The 15,851-nt window shown below is 39.1% G+C and overlaps 1 protein-coding gene across 6 annotated transcripts in view; it reads right to left on the bottom strand.

Moving 5' to 3' along the window:
* Positions 1 to 945: 945 nt before the first annotated feature.
* Positions 946 to 15,851, bottom strand: part of sh3pxd2aa (SH3 and PX domains 2Aa) — a 142,321-nt gene continuing 127,415 nt past the window's right edge. For all 6 annotated transcript variants that reach the window (XM_088917581.1, XM_088917583.1, XM_088917582.1 and 3 more), the window contains 5 exons: positions 11,495 to 11,612; positions 9,308 to 9,636; positions 7,208 to 7,257; positions 6,386 to 6,505; positions 946 to 3,085 (listed from right to left, as the gene is read on the bottom strand). In XM_088917581.1, the coding sequence (XP_088773707.1) occupies positions 1,178 to 3,085; positions 6,386 to 6,505; positions 7,208 to 7,257; positions 9,308 to 9,636; positions 11,495 to 11,612 (2,525 nt within the window). In that variant the 3' untranslated portion in view covers positions 946 to 1,177. The remainder of the gene's footprint in view (positions 3,086 to 6,385; positions 6,506 to 7,207; positions 7,258 to 9,307; positions 9,637 to 11,494; positions 11,613 to 15,851) is intronic.

Below are 15,851 nucleotides of genomic sequence, written 5' to 3'. Positions count from 1 at the left end.
TTTTTTTTCCAGTATGGTTTTGTTTTCCTGGAAAACTAATTCCCACTATCCTTCCCCACTGCATCAGCAGATGGGTGTTAGGAGAACACATAAAGCAGCAATATATACAAATGTATTTTTTTTTTTTATCTGGAACTACTTATAAAAAAAAATAAAGTCTTTTATACACTGTAAACCAATCACTGCCCAAGGGTAGAGAAAGCTCAGATTAATTTCACCAAGGGACTAAAATTACTATCCCCAATGTTCTCCATGAGAATTTGTCTTTTGTTTAGAAAATTTGAGATGAAAGAATTTCAAGTTTTTCAGACAGATTTATTCAACTGGATTTGACACTGAATTTTTAAAACATATGCACTGAAAGAAATGAGATAAATGGCAAAAACGTAAGCCAATTGTGACTTTCTTTGCTGCAAATTTTTCATAACAGAAAATCTGCCAGAGGGGCTAAATAACTTCAGGCTGACAATGCAGAATGGATGTCACAAGACTAGAGCAGAAATACATCTCTAAGGAAGTCATGAAAATAACATACAGACAAAACGTACAAGAATTAAGAGGAAAAAAATCTAAGGTGTTTTTTCTGATCTCAATGGGTGATCACTGAGTCACTAATACCCTTTTGTCATTGTTGTGTTTTCTTAATGTAAGTTTTAAGAACCCAAGGCTTATTTATAACTCCTTTACTTACTTGTTTGGGTCACTTCTTTTCCTTTGAATTATTATTGAAACACAGCTTGGATGCTGTTACATACTCATATTCCTATGGCACCAAATTGAATAGGCTGTGATTTTTTTCCTTCTTTTGTTTATTTTTAAAACCATCTCGAAAGGCATTCTTTCGGCAAACCCAAACAGTTGGGTGAACGGGAGTGATGGACAAAAGTGACAGAAAAGGCCCGCACATTTTTACCCCTTTCACAAGATGCAATCATCTTCTTTCTCTTTTTATCAAAATTATCAAAATAAAACCCAAATGTTGTTTAAGACACTGGGGTGGCCACCCCAAATCTCTTGCCAATGTTATTTTTTTTAATCGTAACATATCACTGACAATTTATACTGTCTTAATGTATTTCTTTTGTTTTAGCAAACCAGCACTAAAAGTGTCTCGTTCATAATACTACATTGCATTTAGATGTCTTTAAAAAACTGTTTTATACAAACAGGTACAATGCTAGTTCTTCCTTTCCAAGTAATTAGAGGGCACCCAGCCCTTTTGGGGTCGCCCACTGTCAAGCACCTGACAGTACCACCACCCATTGGGGTTCCTTTCAAGAACTTCCAAGTTTGTCCCTTCTGGGAATCCCATGGTCTCTTCATCGCCATGGTAATCAGCTATGGAAACATAAACTTCTCTGAGGTTGTTCTGTATCAGCTGAGATTTCTCAATGGGTTTGGGTTTGACTGTGGAGACCGGGATCCCATTTCTTTGAGAGACCCTTCCCAAAGCTTCCGTGCTGCCCATTCCCACTTTATCTGGCTGCCTCAGTTTGCTGTCAACCTGCGGCCTCACGGAGCTGAAGGAGGAGTTACGGCGGACTGTCACTCCAGATCTCAACTGGTCAGTGGAGTTAAGGGATTCATTTCTACGCAAGGACCCTGAGAGAAGGTTGGTGTCTTTGACAGGTGCTGAAACAAAGACCGACTGAGGTCTCACTGCTAACTGGCGCACCCCATTCCTCATTTTCACAGAGCCATTCACCATTCCTGTTGGTTTAGAGAAGCCACCAGGAGGCTTTGATGGAATTGGGGGAGTAGTCTTTTTCATACTCTGGTTGATGCTGTTCAGGGCTAGAACTCTCTGTTCATTCTTCTCTAAGCTGTTGGATTTACTTCCACTGCTCTGTTTGGACATGATACCTTCAGACTCTGATCCTGCTCCATCTCCCTGCTTCACAGGCTCCAGGTAATAAGTTGGAGCCCAGCCTTCAGCATCTCCACACTTGATGTACCACCATCCACTTTCCTGCTTCTCCACCACTTCTACTTCCACTCCAGCAGCAAAGCTGATCTCAGAATCTTGCACTTTTTCATAGCTGTCTGTGGTCCTGTAGATGGTGGTTTCAAAGTCTGAGTCTCCTCGGCTGCCCTTGGAATAGATGCTGGAGAGATCTGAGGTGCTTCGAGAGGACACCGAGTCCTCTGATGAGATCACAGAGGCAGTTTCTGAATCCTCGCCTTTGGAGGCCTTTAGCCCATGCTTCAGCTGTCCTGTTGGTCTCAGCTGACGCCTCAGGGTACTGATATCCATCTTTTCAGGGCTCTGAGGCTCCGATTTGGTCAGCAAAGGCTTGGGTCTTACCAGGGGTTTGGGTTTGGTAGAAGGGCTTTGTCCAATTCTCTGCTCTACTTCTTTCCTAAGGCCTAGCTGTTTACTTACTCCCTGGGTGGCATCTGAAGAAGACCTCAGCTTGGTGTCTTCAGTTTTGGTAAGAGACTGGCTTCTGGCTAGTTCTGGCTGGACTTTTTTCACAGTCCTTGTGTTTCCCAGAGATGACCTGGAGGATGAAACTTTGTGGGCCGTTGACAGGGTGTTGCTCTTTGGAGAGTCTGAGTCACCACTCGACTCTTTGCTGGATGCCGTATCTTCACAGTAAGGCCTGAAGCCATCGTTCTCGTATATAGTTTCCTCTTCCTGAGCAACGTCGTCAGTAAACTCCCCCACCTTGAATGAGGCTCTCTGGAGGGAAGAAACAGGAGAGGGCTTGGAAGACTGCTGGGAGCTTTTCCCAGAGGATGCATCATCATTCTTACTATCAACAGACGTTTCTCGCTTGACATGGTCTGGCTCTGGCTCCAAATCAAAACCAATGGCAGGGACATCATATTCTGGCTCCTCATACTTGGGCTTTTGAGGGGAGTCTGTGGCTTCAGCTGGAAGGGTGCTGCTTGTAGGGCCAGCCTCTTCTTGATCTTGCTTTTTGGTTGGTGGAGCTGGGGGAGGGATCTTTGGCCTAGTCAGAGTGCTGGTTCTTCGGTTTAGATTGGGTTTCTTCCTTTTGTCAATGTAGGAACAAGGTGCCCAGCCTTCCTTTTCCCCAATCTGGACATACCACCATCCGCCAGAGTTCTTTTCAATGACCTAGGAGTAAAGAAAACTGGATTAGACAACTTTGTATCTGTTTAATGTTGAATGATCTCCCTCTTTCTTAAATTAGAACATCATTTTTAAGTCATACCAAATATTAAGATTTAAAAAAAAGGTATAGGTCCAAATAGTCCTTCAATATAATTTATAATATTATCTAGACCAGTGGTTCTCAAACTGTGGTACGCGTACCGGGAGTGGTACATGGAGTGCCGCCAGGTGGTACGCCATATGACCCTGGAACTGTGTTGTGTGCGCTGAAAAAACGGGACGGGTTTTCATATTTTCTATTTTAATACGTGTCGAATACGCAGCCTACGTACTACGGTACAGCGCGTGCTAATATTTGAGTGGACAGAGTTACGATGTAATTCTATACCACTCTATAGGAATGCATGCTATGAAGTAAGTGACCAATTGTATTTAAAAAAAGCTATCTCCAGCAAATAGGGAGGAAGGAGAACGTGCGTGATCTTGGAACACCGCCAATCTTGTAAGCGTGGGAAAGTATAGAAATGCATGCTACGAACTTAAGTGACCAATTGTATTTAAAAAAAGCTATCTCCAGCAAATAGGAGGTAGAAGAACGTGCGTGATCTTGGAACACCGCCAATCTTGTAAGCGTGGGAAAGTATAGAAATGCATGCTACGAACTTAAGTGACCAATTGTATTTAAAAAAAGCTATCTCCAGCAAATAGGAAGGTGGGAGAATGTGCGTGATCTTGGAACACGCCAATCTTGTAAGCATGGGAAAGCGTGATAGATAACAGAAAAATATTTAAGGACTGTTCTGGGTTAGTTTGAGAAAAATACATCAAGTATCTCTGTTTCGCATCCATGCGCATGAAAGAAAAACTTCTGAGACGGACTTTTGACTGCCTTTAAAGGGGAAACGGGAAATATTTCTCCAACAGCGCCACATTCGTCAACAATTGATTGAAAATGAATACCTCGCAAAAATCAAGTATTATGTCCTGGCTGAAAGGAATAGACACCAAGAATAACGATGCCAGATCCGACAGATCACGCACACCTGTTGAGATTGAGGAGGATTATACATCGGCCACCGACACAAACTCTGCTGCTGAACCTGCTAGTGTTAGCAAGCGTCGGAAGATGGCTACAAAGCGGTACGATCCAAATTATCTAAATTTTGGATTTACTTACACCGGTACAGAGGAAGAGCCAAGACCACAGTGTGTCGTGTGCTGTGAGATTCTCAGCAATGAAAGCATGAAGCCAGCACATTTAAGGCGGCACTTTACCACGAAGCATGCGCTCTTGAAGGATAAGCCTGTTGATTTTTTTCAAAGGAAACTTAAAGATCTGAAGCAGCGCAAGTCCACCATAAGGAACAGTGCCACTCCAATTTCCAAAGCCCAAGAAGCATCTTACTACGCAAGCTTGTGGATTGCTAAAGCAGGTGAGCCCCGCACTATCGGTGAAGAACTTTGTTTACCGTTGGCAAAAGAGCTGATACTTATTATGTGTGGAGAAAAAGCTGCTAAACAGCTCGACCTGGTGGCCCTTTCGAATGACACAGTCACTCGTAGAATTATTGATATGGCGGATGATGTCAAAAGTACGCTGATAGAGCGCATTAAGATGAGCAGATGCTTTTCACTGCAATTAGATGAGTCTGTAGATGTCATCAATTTGGCAAATTTTCTTGTTTACGTTAGATATGAGTTTGAGGGCATGTCGCATGAGGACTTTCTGTTCTGCAAGCCGCTACCAACAAGAACTACAGGAGAGCACATATTTCAGCTTCTGAATGAATTTATCGAAGAGAAAGGCATTGACTGGAAAAAATGCGTCGGAGTTTGTACAGACGGTGCTAGAGCGATGACAGGCAGACACAGAGGTGTAGTCGCACGAATTAGAGAGGTTGCTCCAGATATGAAGTGGACCCACTGCAGCATCCACTGAGAGGCCTTGGCAGCCAAGAAAATGCCTGAGGATTTGAAATCAGTGTTAGACTCTGCTGTCAGAGTTGTGAATTTTATCAAGGCTCGACCAATGAATTCACGCCTGTTCAGTTTGCTTTGTAATGAAATGGGCAGCGAACATGTGCAGGTTTTGCTATATACTGAAGTGAGATGGTTATCAAGGGGCAGAGTGCTCACGAGGCTCTTTGAGCTGCACTCTGAGGTACAGATGTTTTTGCATGACCAGCAATCTCCCTTGACAAAATCTATTTGATGATCCAGTGTGGCTGGTAAAATTGGCCTACCTGGCTGATATATTCTCACGCTTGAATGAGCTGAATATGGCACTGCAGGGGCTCTCTTTAACAATTTTTGATGTGTCTGACAAGATCACTGCTATGAAGAAAAAGCTGCAACTTTTTGTTAATAAAATCAACGCAGGTGATAAACAATGTTATCTCCAACTGGTGGCCAAAGAAATATTCCAAATAAAGGAATTAAAGGTCAAATATATATATATAATCTATATATGGGTCATAACCCATTGGTGATTGGGATTCAGTGAGTATTTGTCCAGAACTATTTCAGCATGGCCAGGCTCAAGTGGTTTCCAGTGAGCCTCATTGTGCTTAGCTTGCTGTGGAAAAGCAACTAAAAATTTTTTGGATGATCTTGAGGTATTGTTAGTGAGTTACACATCTTTAGATGCTAACTCTGCTGTTGGTGCTGTGGGACTTTTAGCAAGTCAGACTCTAATGCTGCAGATTCTGGAGGAAAGTATAAACCATTCTCACCACTCCCATAATGAGAGTGACAGCAGTAAAACTATGTTCATCAAAACTAACCAATTCCAATTTCCAGACATTTCCAGACATAGTCTACAACATTAACTAACTAAAACATCTGACAAGGGATATTAGTTTCACTTTGTCAGTCCTGAGGTGCAGGGCAAAGCAGTTAATATTTCTAAGTTAACATGTTTTGGTTCTTTCCTCAAAAATATTGATTTATATAAATTAAGATTAATTCATATCCAGGATGGTTCTGTTATAATAAAAAACGGGAAAATTGAACTAATGTAGATAATTCAGCAGATTTTCAGGGTGGCACAGTGGCGCAGTGATTAGAATTGCTGCCTCGCAGTGCTGTGACCCTCAGTTCAATTCCCTCACTTTGTAATGACCTGTTTCTTGTTTGACATTTTTTTTTCAGTAATAAAAGGGTTCATTTGTTAGAGACATAATGGTTTCTTGAGTCATGACAGGAGGAAAAAAAATGACTTTTCTAATAATTGTCAACTGCTTCATTCAAAAATGGTAAAAAATAGCTGGAATGTGCAAAACATAGATGGTTTAAAAAACTTACATCAGCCTTCTGTCCTCCACGGAAACTGATTCCATCTGATATACATGACTGGAACTCTGCTATGGTGTAGTATTCAACTTCAACAGTAGGGGGCTCAGGAGGCTTTGGCAACTGGAATCCCTGAGAAGGAGGAGGATAATTGAAGATTCAGGAGCCCATTATGGAATCTACAAGGCTTACTAAAATGTAAAATTAATTTGCTTTTGTAAAATATTCAGAAACTAATTAACCATAAATGGATTTATTACTATTTGGTTGTTGACTTTCTCCAAAGCAACTTACACTAGTACATTCATACCCGTTTATAAAACTGGGAATTTTACTGCAGCAATCTGAGTGAACTACCTTGCTCAAGGGTTCAACAATAGTGCCCCACCAGGATTTAAATATGCTGCTTCCGGTTGAGTGTCCAGAACCCTGACCAATTTCCCACACCTTATTTAAAGGGTGAAGTTAACATTCTTCTGCGTGTAACTCTTTAGAAACAAATGACGGTAACAGATATTTTATGTAAATAAATCCTGACCTTTAACATGTTCCTCTCACAAATATACACAAACAATTTTAAGTAAATATCAAAACACTTATAAGAAAAGCACTTCCAATCCAATGCTAGAAAGTATCACCAGATGTAACTTGATTATTTCCACACAAGCAGCTTGCGTAAGGCATTGTGTTTTTTACCAGAATCCACATGACTCGATATTGCCGAGTCTTTCTTCACAGTAACATGGAACTGATGAACTACAGTGGAAATGAGTGGAATGGAATGCCATGTTGTGACAAATGGAGGGTAAAAAGAATACTGTAAGTAACACTAACCAGGCTGGCCTCTCTCCTAGGTGGGGGTTTCTGTCTCAGGTTAGGAGAACCTAGGAAGGAGAAAGACAACTATGTTTGCACTATACAGTATATTAGCACTTTGCATGTGTATCATGTGAGAGCCTAAAAACCTTCTGTACATAACAAGCAATCACAGCATGTTAAAATATGTTAAAATCGTACAACACTCTAAATGAAGCATTTCAAATTTAGTTGCAAGCAGAAAAACAGAAAAGAAGCATTATACAGTATCGTGTTTACTGATGGCTGATTTTTTTATGAAAGGGTGATGAAATTAAGCATATATCAAATATTCACTTCATTCTTTCTTTGTAGAAATGAAGTCTGGCAATATTATTTCAAACCAGGGTTATTCATTCTCAAAGCCTGGCACAGGGGCATGGAAGATACCACTGATGCCTCACAGTTCTAAAGTGCCAGGTTCAATTGTGGCTTGGAGCACCTTCTATGTGAAGTTTGCAGATCCTCCTGGTGCTCCAGTTTCCTGCCAAAGTGCAGAACATGTTGTCTCTACAGGTTAATTGTCATTTCCAAAGTGCACCCTGCATGCATGTATGAGTGGTGTGTTCTGCAATGGGCTGGCATTCTGTCCTGGGCGTAGTCCTGTTTTGCACCCTGTGCCACACACCAGGCATTTTTATATGTACAGACTTTATCTCGGTGATAATCATTTATGGATTTTGTTTTAATTGAAAAGGATATGGAATACTTTTCCAGTGTAACTAGTTATATAAGTAGTCTAAGAATATAAATACACTGTAACAGTTACCAAGCCATTGACAGCTGGTACACTGGTACACTGAAGGTTTGACATTAGCACCCATATTCAAGAGGTCCTTATTAACATCTTTAAAAAGAGTTTTTAAATTCCTTTCCCAAAAAATCGCCCGTATTGAATTTTGATTTGAAACTTCATCAATCTGTGCTATTGTTCCATAAGTATAATGAACTCATTATGCCAGTTGAAACTGCTAGGGAGTTATATGTAATGAAACCAGTCCCAAATCCTTTGAACCCAAAACCCTAAACAATGAAGCCTGTGATGTTGATTTATTAAAGGGAGGGGAATTAACTTGGTTTAAAAGCCATTATCAATCAAGCTTTTCTATCTAAATGGGATTTTGGCACACTTCAACACAAATCATTATGTATGCAAGGTTTAAACATGCTGAAGTTTAAATGTATATTAGTTTATAGATGAGAAACTTTATTACTGACAACATTTTAGAATAGTATTCCATAAAAGAAATACATAAAGTGTACCTTAACAGAGATACAGGAAAAGACACAGGCACTGACTGCATTAATTCATAATTCCAGTCAAAACTATATAGTATGAGCAAAGTAAGCATATATAAAAGGATTTATAAGCCTCTAATAGGTCTTCTTATAAAGGTAGTCATTTTCAAATGACTTTTGTAGCTTTGACACTAATTGTCAGTAATACAAGGTATTATTATAGCTCACAGACTTCCTTAAAAACTACAAATAATGGGTACAAAATGTCAAAATATAGAACTTTATAATTTACTAACTCTTAACATCAAAATAAAAATTGAAAACTTAATGTGTTCCGAAACTGTGGAAACTTGGAAATAGAAATAATGAGCTAAAGGTACTGGAGGACAATTCTGATCATGCAGGGAAATAATCTAGTCCAGGGATACTCAATCTGTGGTCATTCCAATCCTCTTCCAAACCCATTACAAAATTTCAATACAACCAACTTACGAATTCCTGAACTGATAATTAGCAAAGTGAATACACCAATTAAGTAGATGTTAGCCTCCATGTACTGCAATGGTGCAGATTGACAGGGCTGCAAGGTGAGGTAACCATAAAAGAATTTTACTAGGTCTTTGAAATTCCCTTAAGTCATCATCTAGATAGACAAGTAAACAATTTCACTGTAGACTAATGTGGTAAATCACAGGCTTGGTCATGTAACTGAGCCCTTAATTCTTGAAATAAAACCAAAAGACAACGAGGTTGTCAGGGACTAGCCAGAGAGGTCACAAGAGGCAACCATAACATTGTAAAGAATCTGGGACCCGAACAATGGCTGTTAGGCAGACTCACCGATCTCTGCTCTCTGTGGGGCGATCCTGGCCACAGCCGGAGAGCCCTGCTCCGTTTTTCCCTTGCTGTCCTGCAGGGTGACGCTGCTTCTCCTTTCATCGCAGGGGATGGGCAAGCTGATCTCCTTCTTGGCCATGTGGAGCTCCTCGGGCTCGTTGTCAGTCTGGACGTCCTTCTCGCTCACTGCTTTTTTGTTGAGGAGGTTGCTGATCTCCATGATGTTCCCAATGATCTCCACAGGGCCGGTCAGGGTTTTCTTGCGAGGGGAGAAGTCGTCTTTGGCCTTCTTCAGGTATGACGCAGGAGCCCAGCCTTCTTTGCCCAGGTACCTAGAAGAGGAACCAAAGCCAACTAGTTAGTCAGTGGACATCAAGCTGCAATCAATGTAAGCAAGCATTTCCTCAGAGAAAGTGGATGTAAGAGCCCACTTTAAAACCAAAGAAAAACGGCTGCATCAGCTTTTGTACTTGTACAGGACTAATATTTATATGAGCAGAACAACCAATTCTAGTGAAACTATTTTTTTCCACTTCATGTTAGTACTTACGAAAACTTTTATTTCTGCTGCAACTAAGGCAACATGTTTCCAAAAATGGTTTTCATACGTGCTGTGTGTATGTTTTTAACACGATTTAATATTGACAACAGAGAATATACAAAGAAGAGAAATGTGTCTATACAATATATACATGTATAGGCCATGAACAATGAATAGTAAATGTCTATTGTTTCCTATGTTTTACATTTACACACATTGCACAGTGTTTTAACACTGGAAAATCCAGAAGTCATCCCTTCTGCACATTTTCTACAAAGCCAATGTCCTTGCAACCCCAGCAATGTAATGCTGCAACACAATGTATGACAATCACTTCCTCTGTCAGACCCATGTAAGATACAGTAATAAGCAATCTGCACCACACCTGCATCAACAGCTCAAATACAGTAGGTGCCATGTATCATATACAGTATACTGAGAAGCAAAGAGAGGTCTGTATGCTTCTCTGTATATGCTATATGTGACAAGTATGCTTATTTTACTTTTACAATGCACTGTAAGTTTAAAGAAGCAGAATGTTGATGTTTGTTGCAGATCTCATCAAAAGAAAAACTGTTGTGGAGCAAAAGAAGTGAGGTGACCTAAAGGGGAATATTTCATGAAAGAGAAGAAACAGGAAAATATTCTCCATTTGATCATCTACACTGATTACGATCTACATCTGTTTTTTAATTCTACATCTTTGGAGATACTCCAGGGATGAGCAAACTGAGGAGAGAAAGCATACATGAAGGAAAGGAAATGAGGGCTCATTTCAAAGTAGGTATCTGGGGAGACAACAATGCAGAAGGAATCATGATTATGGTTAAGGAGAAGCGAAATTTTCTATCAGCTAATGGGCATGTGCACTAGAATCTTATGAGCTGATTTTTGGAATAAATGTCCTTTTGTTTATCTCAGCTTTAAATATTTAGGATCTCGAAGGGTGTAAAAAGCTACACTGTCAATATAATGTATTTTCGGTTTTGTAATTTGTCTCCTAAGCACAACCACCACACAGAAAAAATTCCCGTACTCAGTATCACATTCCAGAAAACAAAGTGAGATTTGTGCAATTTCTAACAGACAAAAAGCAAATTTAGTTTGGCAAAGCTAAAACACTGCAACACATAAGCAGAGGCTTAACATCAGCATAAAGTATGCAATAATACAATTTTTATAAATGTTTCTTTTTATAATACTCTGATACAAATTAATACTTAAACAAAAACTCTTCTAATAAACAAATGTTTCACATAATACCCAATATAACTTTATCCTTTCATGAAGAAATGACAACTTAGTGCTGAGCCCTGAGACTGACACTTGCTGTAGAAGTAAAAGTCAGTATTGTGATGCACTGCTTCTTTCTGTTTTCATTCCTTTAGCTGAGACAGTGAAAAGTGAAAATCAAAATGAATACTGTGGTGTGTTTGGGGATATTTTCTTTCAAATGTTTTGTGACTCCAGGCGCATACATTTCATCCTGGTTTGCTGAGACATAGTGGATGGTGTGCAGGAGAATTTCTGCAGAAATGAAAGGGCTACAGAACCATGTCACACATATCATGAACTATAAAGCCCACAGCCGTACAGATAAAAAAAGTGACTGGGAACGTCTACAAGGACTGATCTGAAGGACGCCTCACCTGATGTACCACCAACCTTCCAGGTTCTTTTGGATTACCTCCACGGTGACCCCTTTCTCGAACCCAATCTCGTCCTTGCCTTGGCTGGTGTATGGCTGCACTGTGATGTATTTCTCCTCTTTTGCCAGAAAGAGAAAGGTAAAAAGAATATTATTACTGACTGCAATTGCTGTATAGCAACTTTCCCTTACTCCTTTCTTCAAATCAATCACCTGTTAGCATTCAAATTAGAAACTGCCATATATGAATTTGCCCAAAAAGCAGCATTTACATCCATTTCTCACACCTCGTATGGTATGTTTTATGTAATATGCATGAGTGGTACAGTACATGAATCCAAAGCATTATGGTAATGCAAAAAACATCTTGTGGTTAACTTAGGTCAGCAGTAATGTGAAGTAGAGGTTAGGGTTCTGGATCAACAGCAAAATCTAAATTGATCTAAAATATTTTACCAAACTGCTCCAGTAAAATACACAACTGCATAATAAAGTAAATGTAATTTACTTTGCATAAAGGTTTAAGTCAAATAAATTAGTGATAACTACCCTGTTCTACCTCATCAAGTGAGGCTGCTTTTTAGAGTGGCACTGTTTAATGTTGATCCTTCTGTTTGACTTACAGTATATTGGTGTGGTAATTGCATAATGCATTTGACAAACCTACAGACAAACAATCATGACAATTGTCCCTACAGTACATCTTGGGTAGTTCTTGTAAGTACTTTTTTCTTTGCCTACTGAGCAGTTACTGCAGCTACAACCCTAAAAGCACATTTCCTGAAGGCAGACATAAGCAGATCTCTATCTTTCCAGAAGCCAGGCTAGTTTTTACAAAGGTGCTGTGAAGAAAATTCTGAACAATTTCAAATAAAATCCAATCTAGAGAACCTATAGTAGCTGTTACACATACTGTACATACAGAGAATACTCATAAAGCTAGTTACAATATTTTTGCTGACTATACTCCTTACATAAGCACTGACCAGATGCTAAAAATCAAGAGAAAAAAATCATTGTGTCTTCATTAGTATGATGAAAAACATATGAAGCAAACTAAAATATTGTGACTAATAACTAAGATCTATGATCTCCTGTGTTTCTTTTGATACCTGGCCAGCAATGTATTGTGAAGGTAGGTTTGAATAAGTTAAACATTTGCATGAATCCTTGTCGTGTACTCAAGGGTGGAGAAGACTGCTGGACACTGGGGCACAAGTAAAATATTATTAGATTTCAAAGTAATACATCACATGGCTTCGGAAGGCTGTCACATTATGTCACAGGGAAGATGCATGGTGGGGAGGGTAGTTCTTTACTCAGATTAAAGTTAAGGAGTGGCCAGATTTCTAATCTCCCTGAAGACCAGACAGAGCCAGCATTCGTCCACCTGCCAGTTTAAGGAAACTGAAGGAAATTATTTGTGGCTGAAAAACATGGACAAAGCCCACTTGACAACGCAGGATGGAAAAACATTGGTATCTGCTTAAGTTCAGCTCAGCCAAAGAGCATACTAACAAATTGTCATACTGTATATCAAATTATTAATCAGAAAACCAATGCAGAGTGAAGAGAAGGAAAAGCAAAGGGGAAAAGAGAGCAGCGAGAACAAGCACACTTGCATCATGCTGTTGGAATCATATGGTAAAAAGTCTTAGCAAACATACTACCTGATAGCACCGTCAGAAACTATTCTGCACCTGTTCCAACAAGCTCAGCAGACATGGCCATGGCATCACAACATTTTTTAATCACTAAGATGATGTGCTCACAATCTATAAAACACTTGTCTAACTCAAAATGGCTGATTGGAAACTAGGTAGGTGATATCCTTCTTAAAAAAACAACTGCCATTTCATTTAAAAATAATCTAAGAAACATAAATGACAAAAAAGTTACAAAAAATAATGTAATTAAATTACAATACAATACCATATGTCTAAAGGCTAGGGATAGAAGTATTACAGGATAAAATCCCTATATACAGTAAAACAGCAACTTCAAGAAAACAAGTCTACATTTTTGGCCAACGATTTACCGAAATGCATTCTTAACTAATTTATGTTGATATGTTGATAATTGTAAGGAAATTCATTAAGTTCCCTAGCTTTATTGAGACCTTTCTTGGATTAATCTACCAATGACTGTTGTAACAACTAAACAAAATGTCAATTCCTAACACAGTGTACAAATTTTTGTAACTAATTGGCTAGGTTAAAATTATTTTGGTCTCATTTCTTAAAACAATTAAAAAGCACCAAAGTAGTGGAAAGACCTTATGTTTTACAAGTATTAGTCAAAAGAACAGTTCCAAATTCTGTATTTGTAACTTCATTTGACTGTGGCATATGCTTATTCCCTGCAAGGATACCTACAGTACACAGTGTAATATAACAACTTGTGATGTTCACCCATCCAGTTTCGATTTCGCTGTTTTGCTTCACTTGTCTGGTCTGAGGTGTCATTCAGCTTTATCACCTTCCTCTTTATTCAAAGAAATCAAATGGTGATATCAAGAAATGGCATGCACCACTACCAAGAATTAAACTAGAAAATAGTAAGATTTCTAATATTGTATAATATGAGGCACCTAGAACCTCCCTGCAGATTTTAAATTTTTTTGTGAAAGAAAAATGTGCAAAAATGAGACCAAGTTCACTTAAACACAACATCTCTATCATCAACCCTGTACTCATCTAACATTTCATCATTCATGTATTCCCTACTCCATGAAAGACAGTTTAGTTTGAGACTTAAAAGTCTGAAAGCAAGAAAATGAACAATCATTAAAATCTGAATTACAAAAGAATATCTACCAATCTGATGCTACTGCAGAGGAAAAAATCAAATACTGCATATGTAAGAACCAGCACCCTGTAACTGATCACATTGTCTGAATGATAAGTATTCGGTTAATTTATTGATTGGTCATAGAAAGCTTTTTTAAAGATCATTGGACATTAATTCTAGAAAGTGGTAGATGAAATGTCCAAATGAATAATTTTTAAGTCACAGGTTGTTAGGATGTTTGCAACTTACAAAAAAAATTCAAAATTGCAACAAACTGCAAGTATGAGCACCTGTTGCAATTAATAAACTGGTGAATAAACATGTAATACCCCAAAAATTATTTGTAAATAGTAAAGATAGGGGAAATGTTGTTATTCTAGGGGAAAGGTTGTTATAGTTTCTTCAACCTCTATTTATGCTGTTCCTGTGCGGTTTTAAATTCAACCCTGTAATATACAAGCTATCATCCCTTATCTCCACAGTTTGCAGAAATAAATGCCTTTGAAAAAATACAGCAAAGGCAGATATAACAATATTTACTTTTTACTCCCTCTCAGGAAGATCTGTATCTGGTGCTGCACTTTGTGTCATGTCACGACAGTAATGAGTTACAGCCACACCAAAGCGTTATCTACATCAAACAAAATGAGGCCTGGGAGGAGACTTTATATAGTATCTGTACTTTCCTGTAATTTAATTCCACAATTGTTGCATATCCCATTATAGATGTGGTATAATTTTCTCTTGTTTTTGTCTGCCTAGATGTCATTTTTGCTTTATGCTAACCATTGCAGTTAAAACAGCTAATGAAAAAGACATTTCAAATCTCATCACCATGAAACACATAGACAATGCACTTAAAAGCTAAAACCCCCACTGTTCTTAGCACAGCACTGCAATGATTGGACATGTTTAATTCCTACCCAATTTATGATTGCCAATTGTTTCTGTGTCTCAGCTCATATAGCATCAACTCCTGCATTGCACAGGAAGAAGCCATTTACATTATCGGTGCAATGTGAAATGCTGAAAGATCAATGTATTTCTGACTGACTTCCCTACAAGTCCACAGACACCTGTGAAGTCACAGGGGCTGGAAAGCCAAGAGCCAGCTGGCTATCTAATCCAGCCCTGTCCTGGCAGCACTTTGCCAACTGCGTGCTGTCACTTGGGGTGTCCTGGTCACAGTCAGCTTGTGATGTACAGTAACTTCCTCAAGGGCCTGGATCACTAGCTATACAGTATGAGGCTGGTGACCAAGGCTCTAACACAAATCTCAACCTGCAATTGAACCAGGTACCTTTCGGGATGCCCTTTTTTCCATTTTCTTCCAAATTCTATTAATTCTTCATTAAATTGGATAGTTTTGTGTGAGATAATATTGGACAACTAAAATACTAAAGTAAATTACAGTAGTGTACTCATTTCTTACTGGCACAACAGGTTATATATTGTAACGCATACGGCCATCAGGGTGTGTAAGAGCCGGCTTACCAGAGCAGGTGACGTCACCGCCCTTCCCTGTGATAGCAGGACTACAGCTACTGGGCTGTGGAGAGCTCTCTCTT

The sequence above is a fragment of the Atractosteus spatula genome, chromosome 5, assembly GCF_055471065.1.
Source record: "Atractosteus spatula isolate fAtrSpa1 chromosome 5, fAtrSpa1.hap1, whole genome shotgun sequence".
Classification (NCBI taxonomy): domain Eukaryota; kingdom Metazoa; phylum Chordata; class Actinopteri; order Semionotiformes; family Lepisosteidae; genus Atractosteus; species Atractosteus spatula.
Note: the sequence above shows the minus strand (reverse complement) of the source record. Positions and strands in the feature narration are given on the sequence as shown.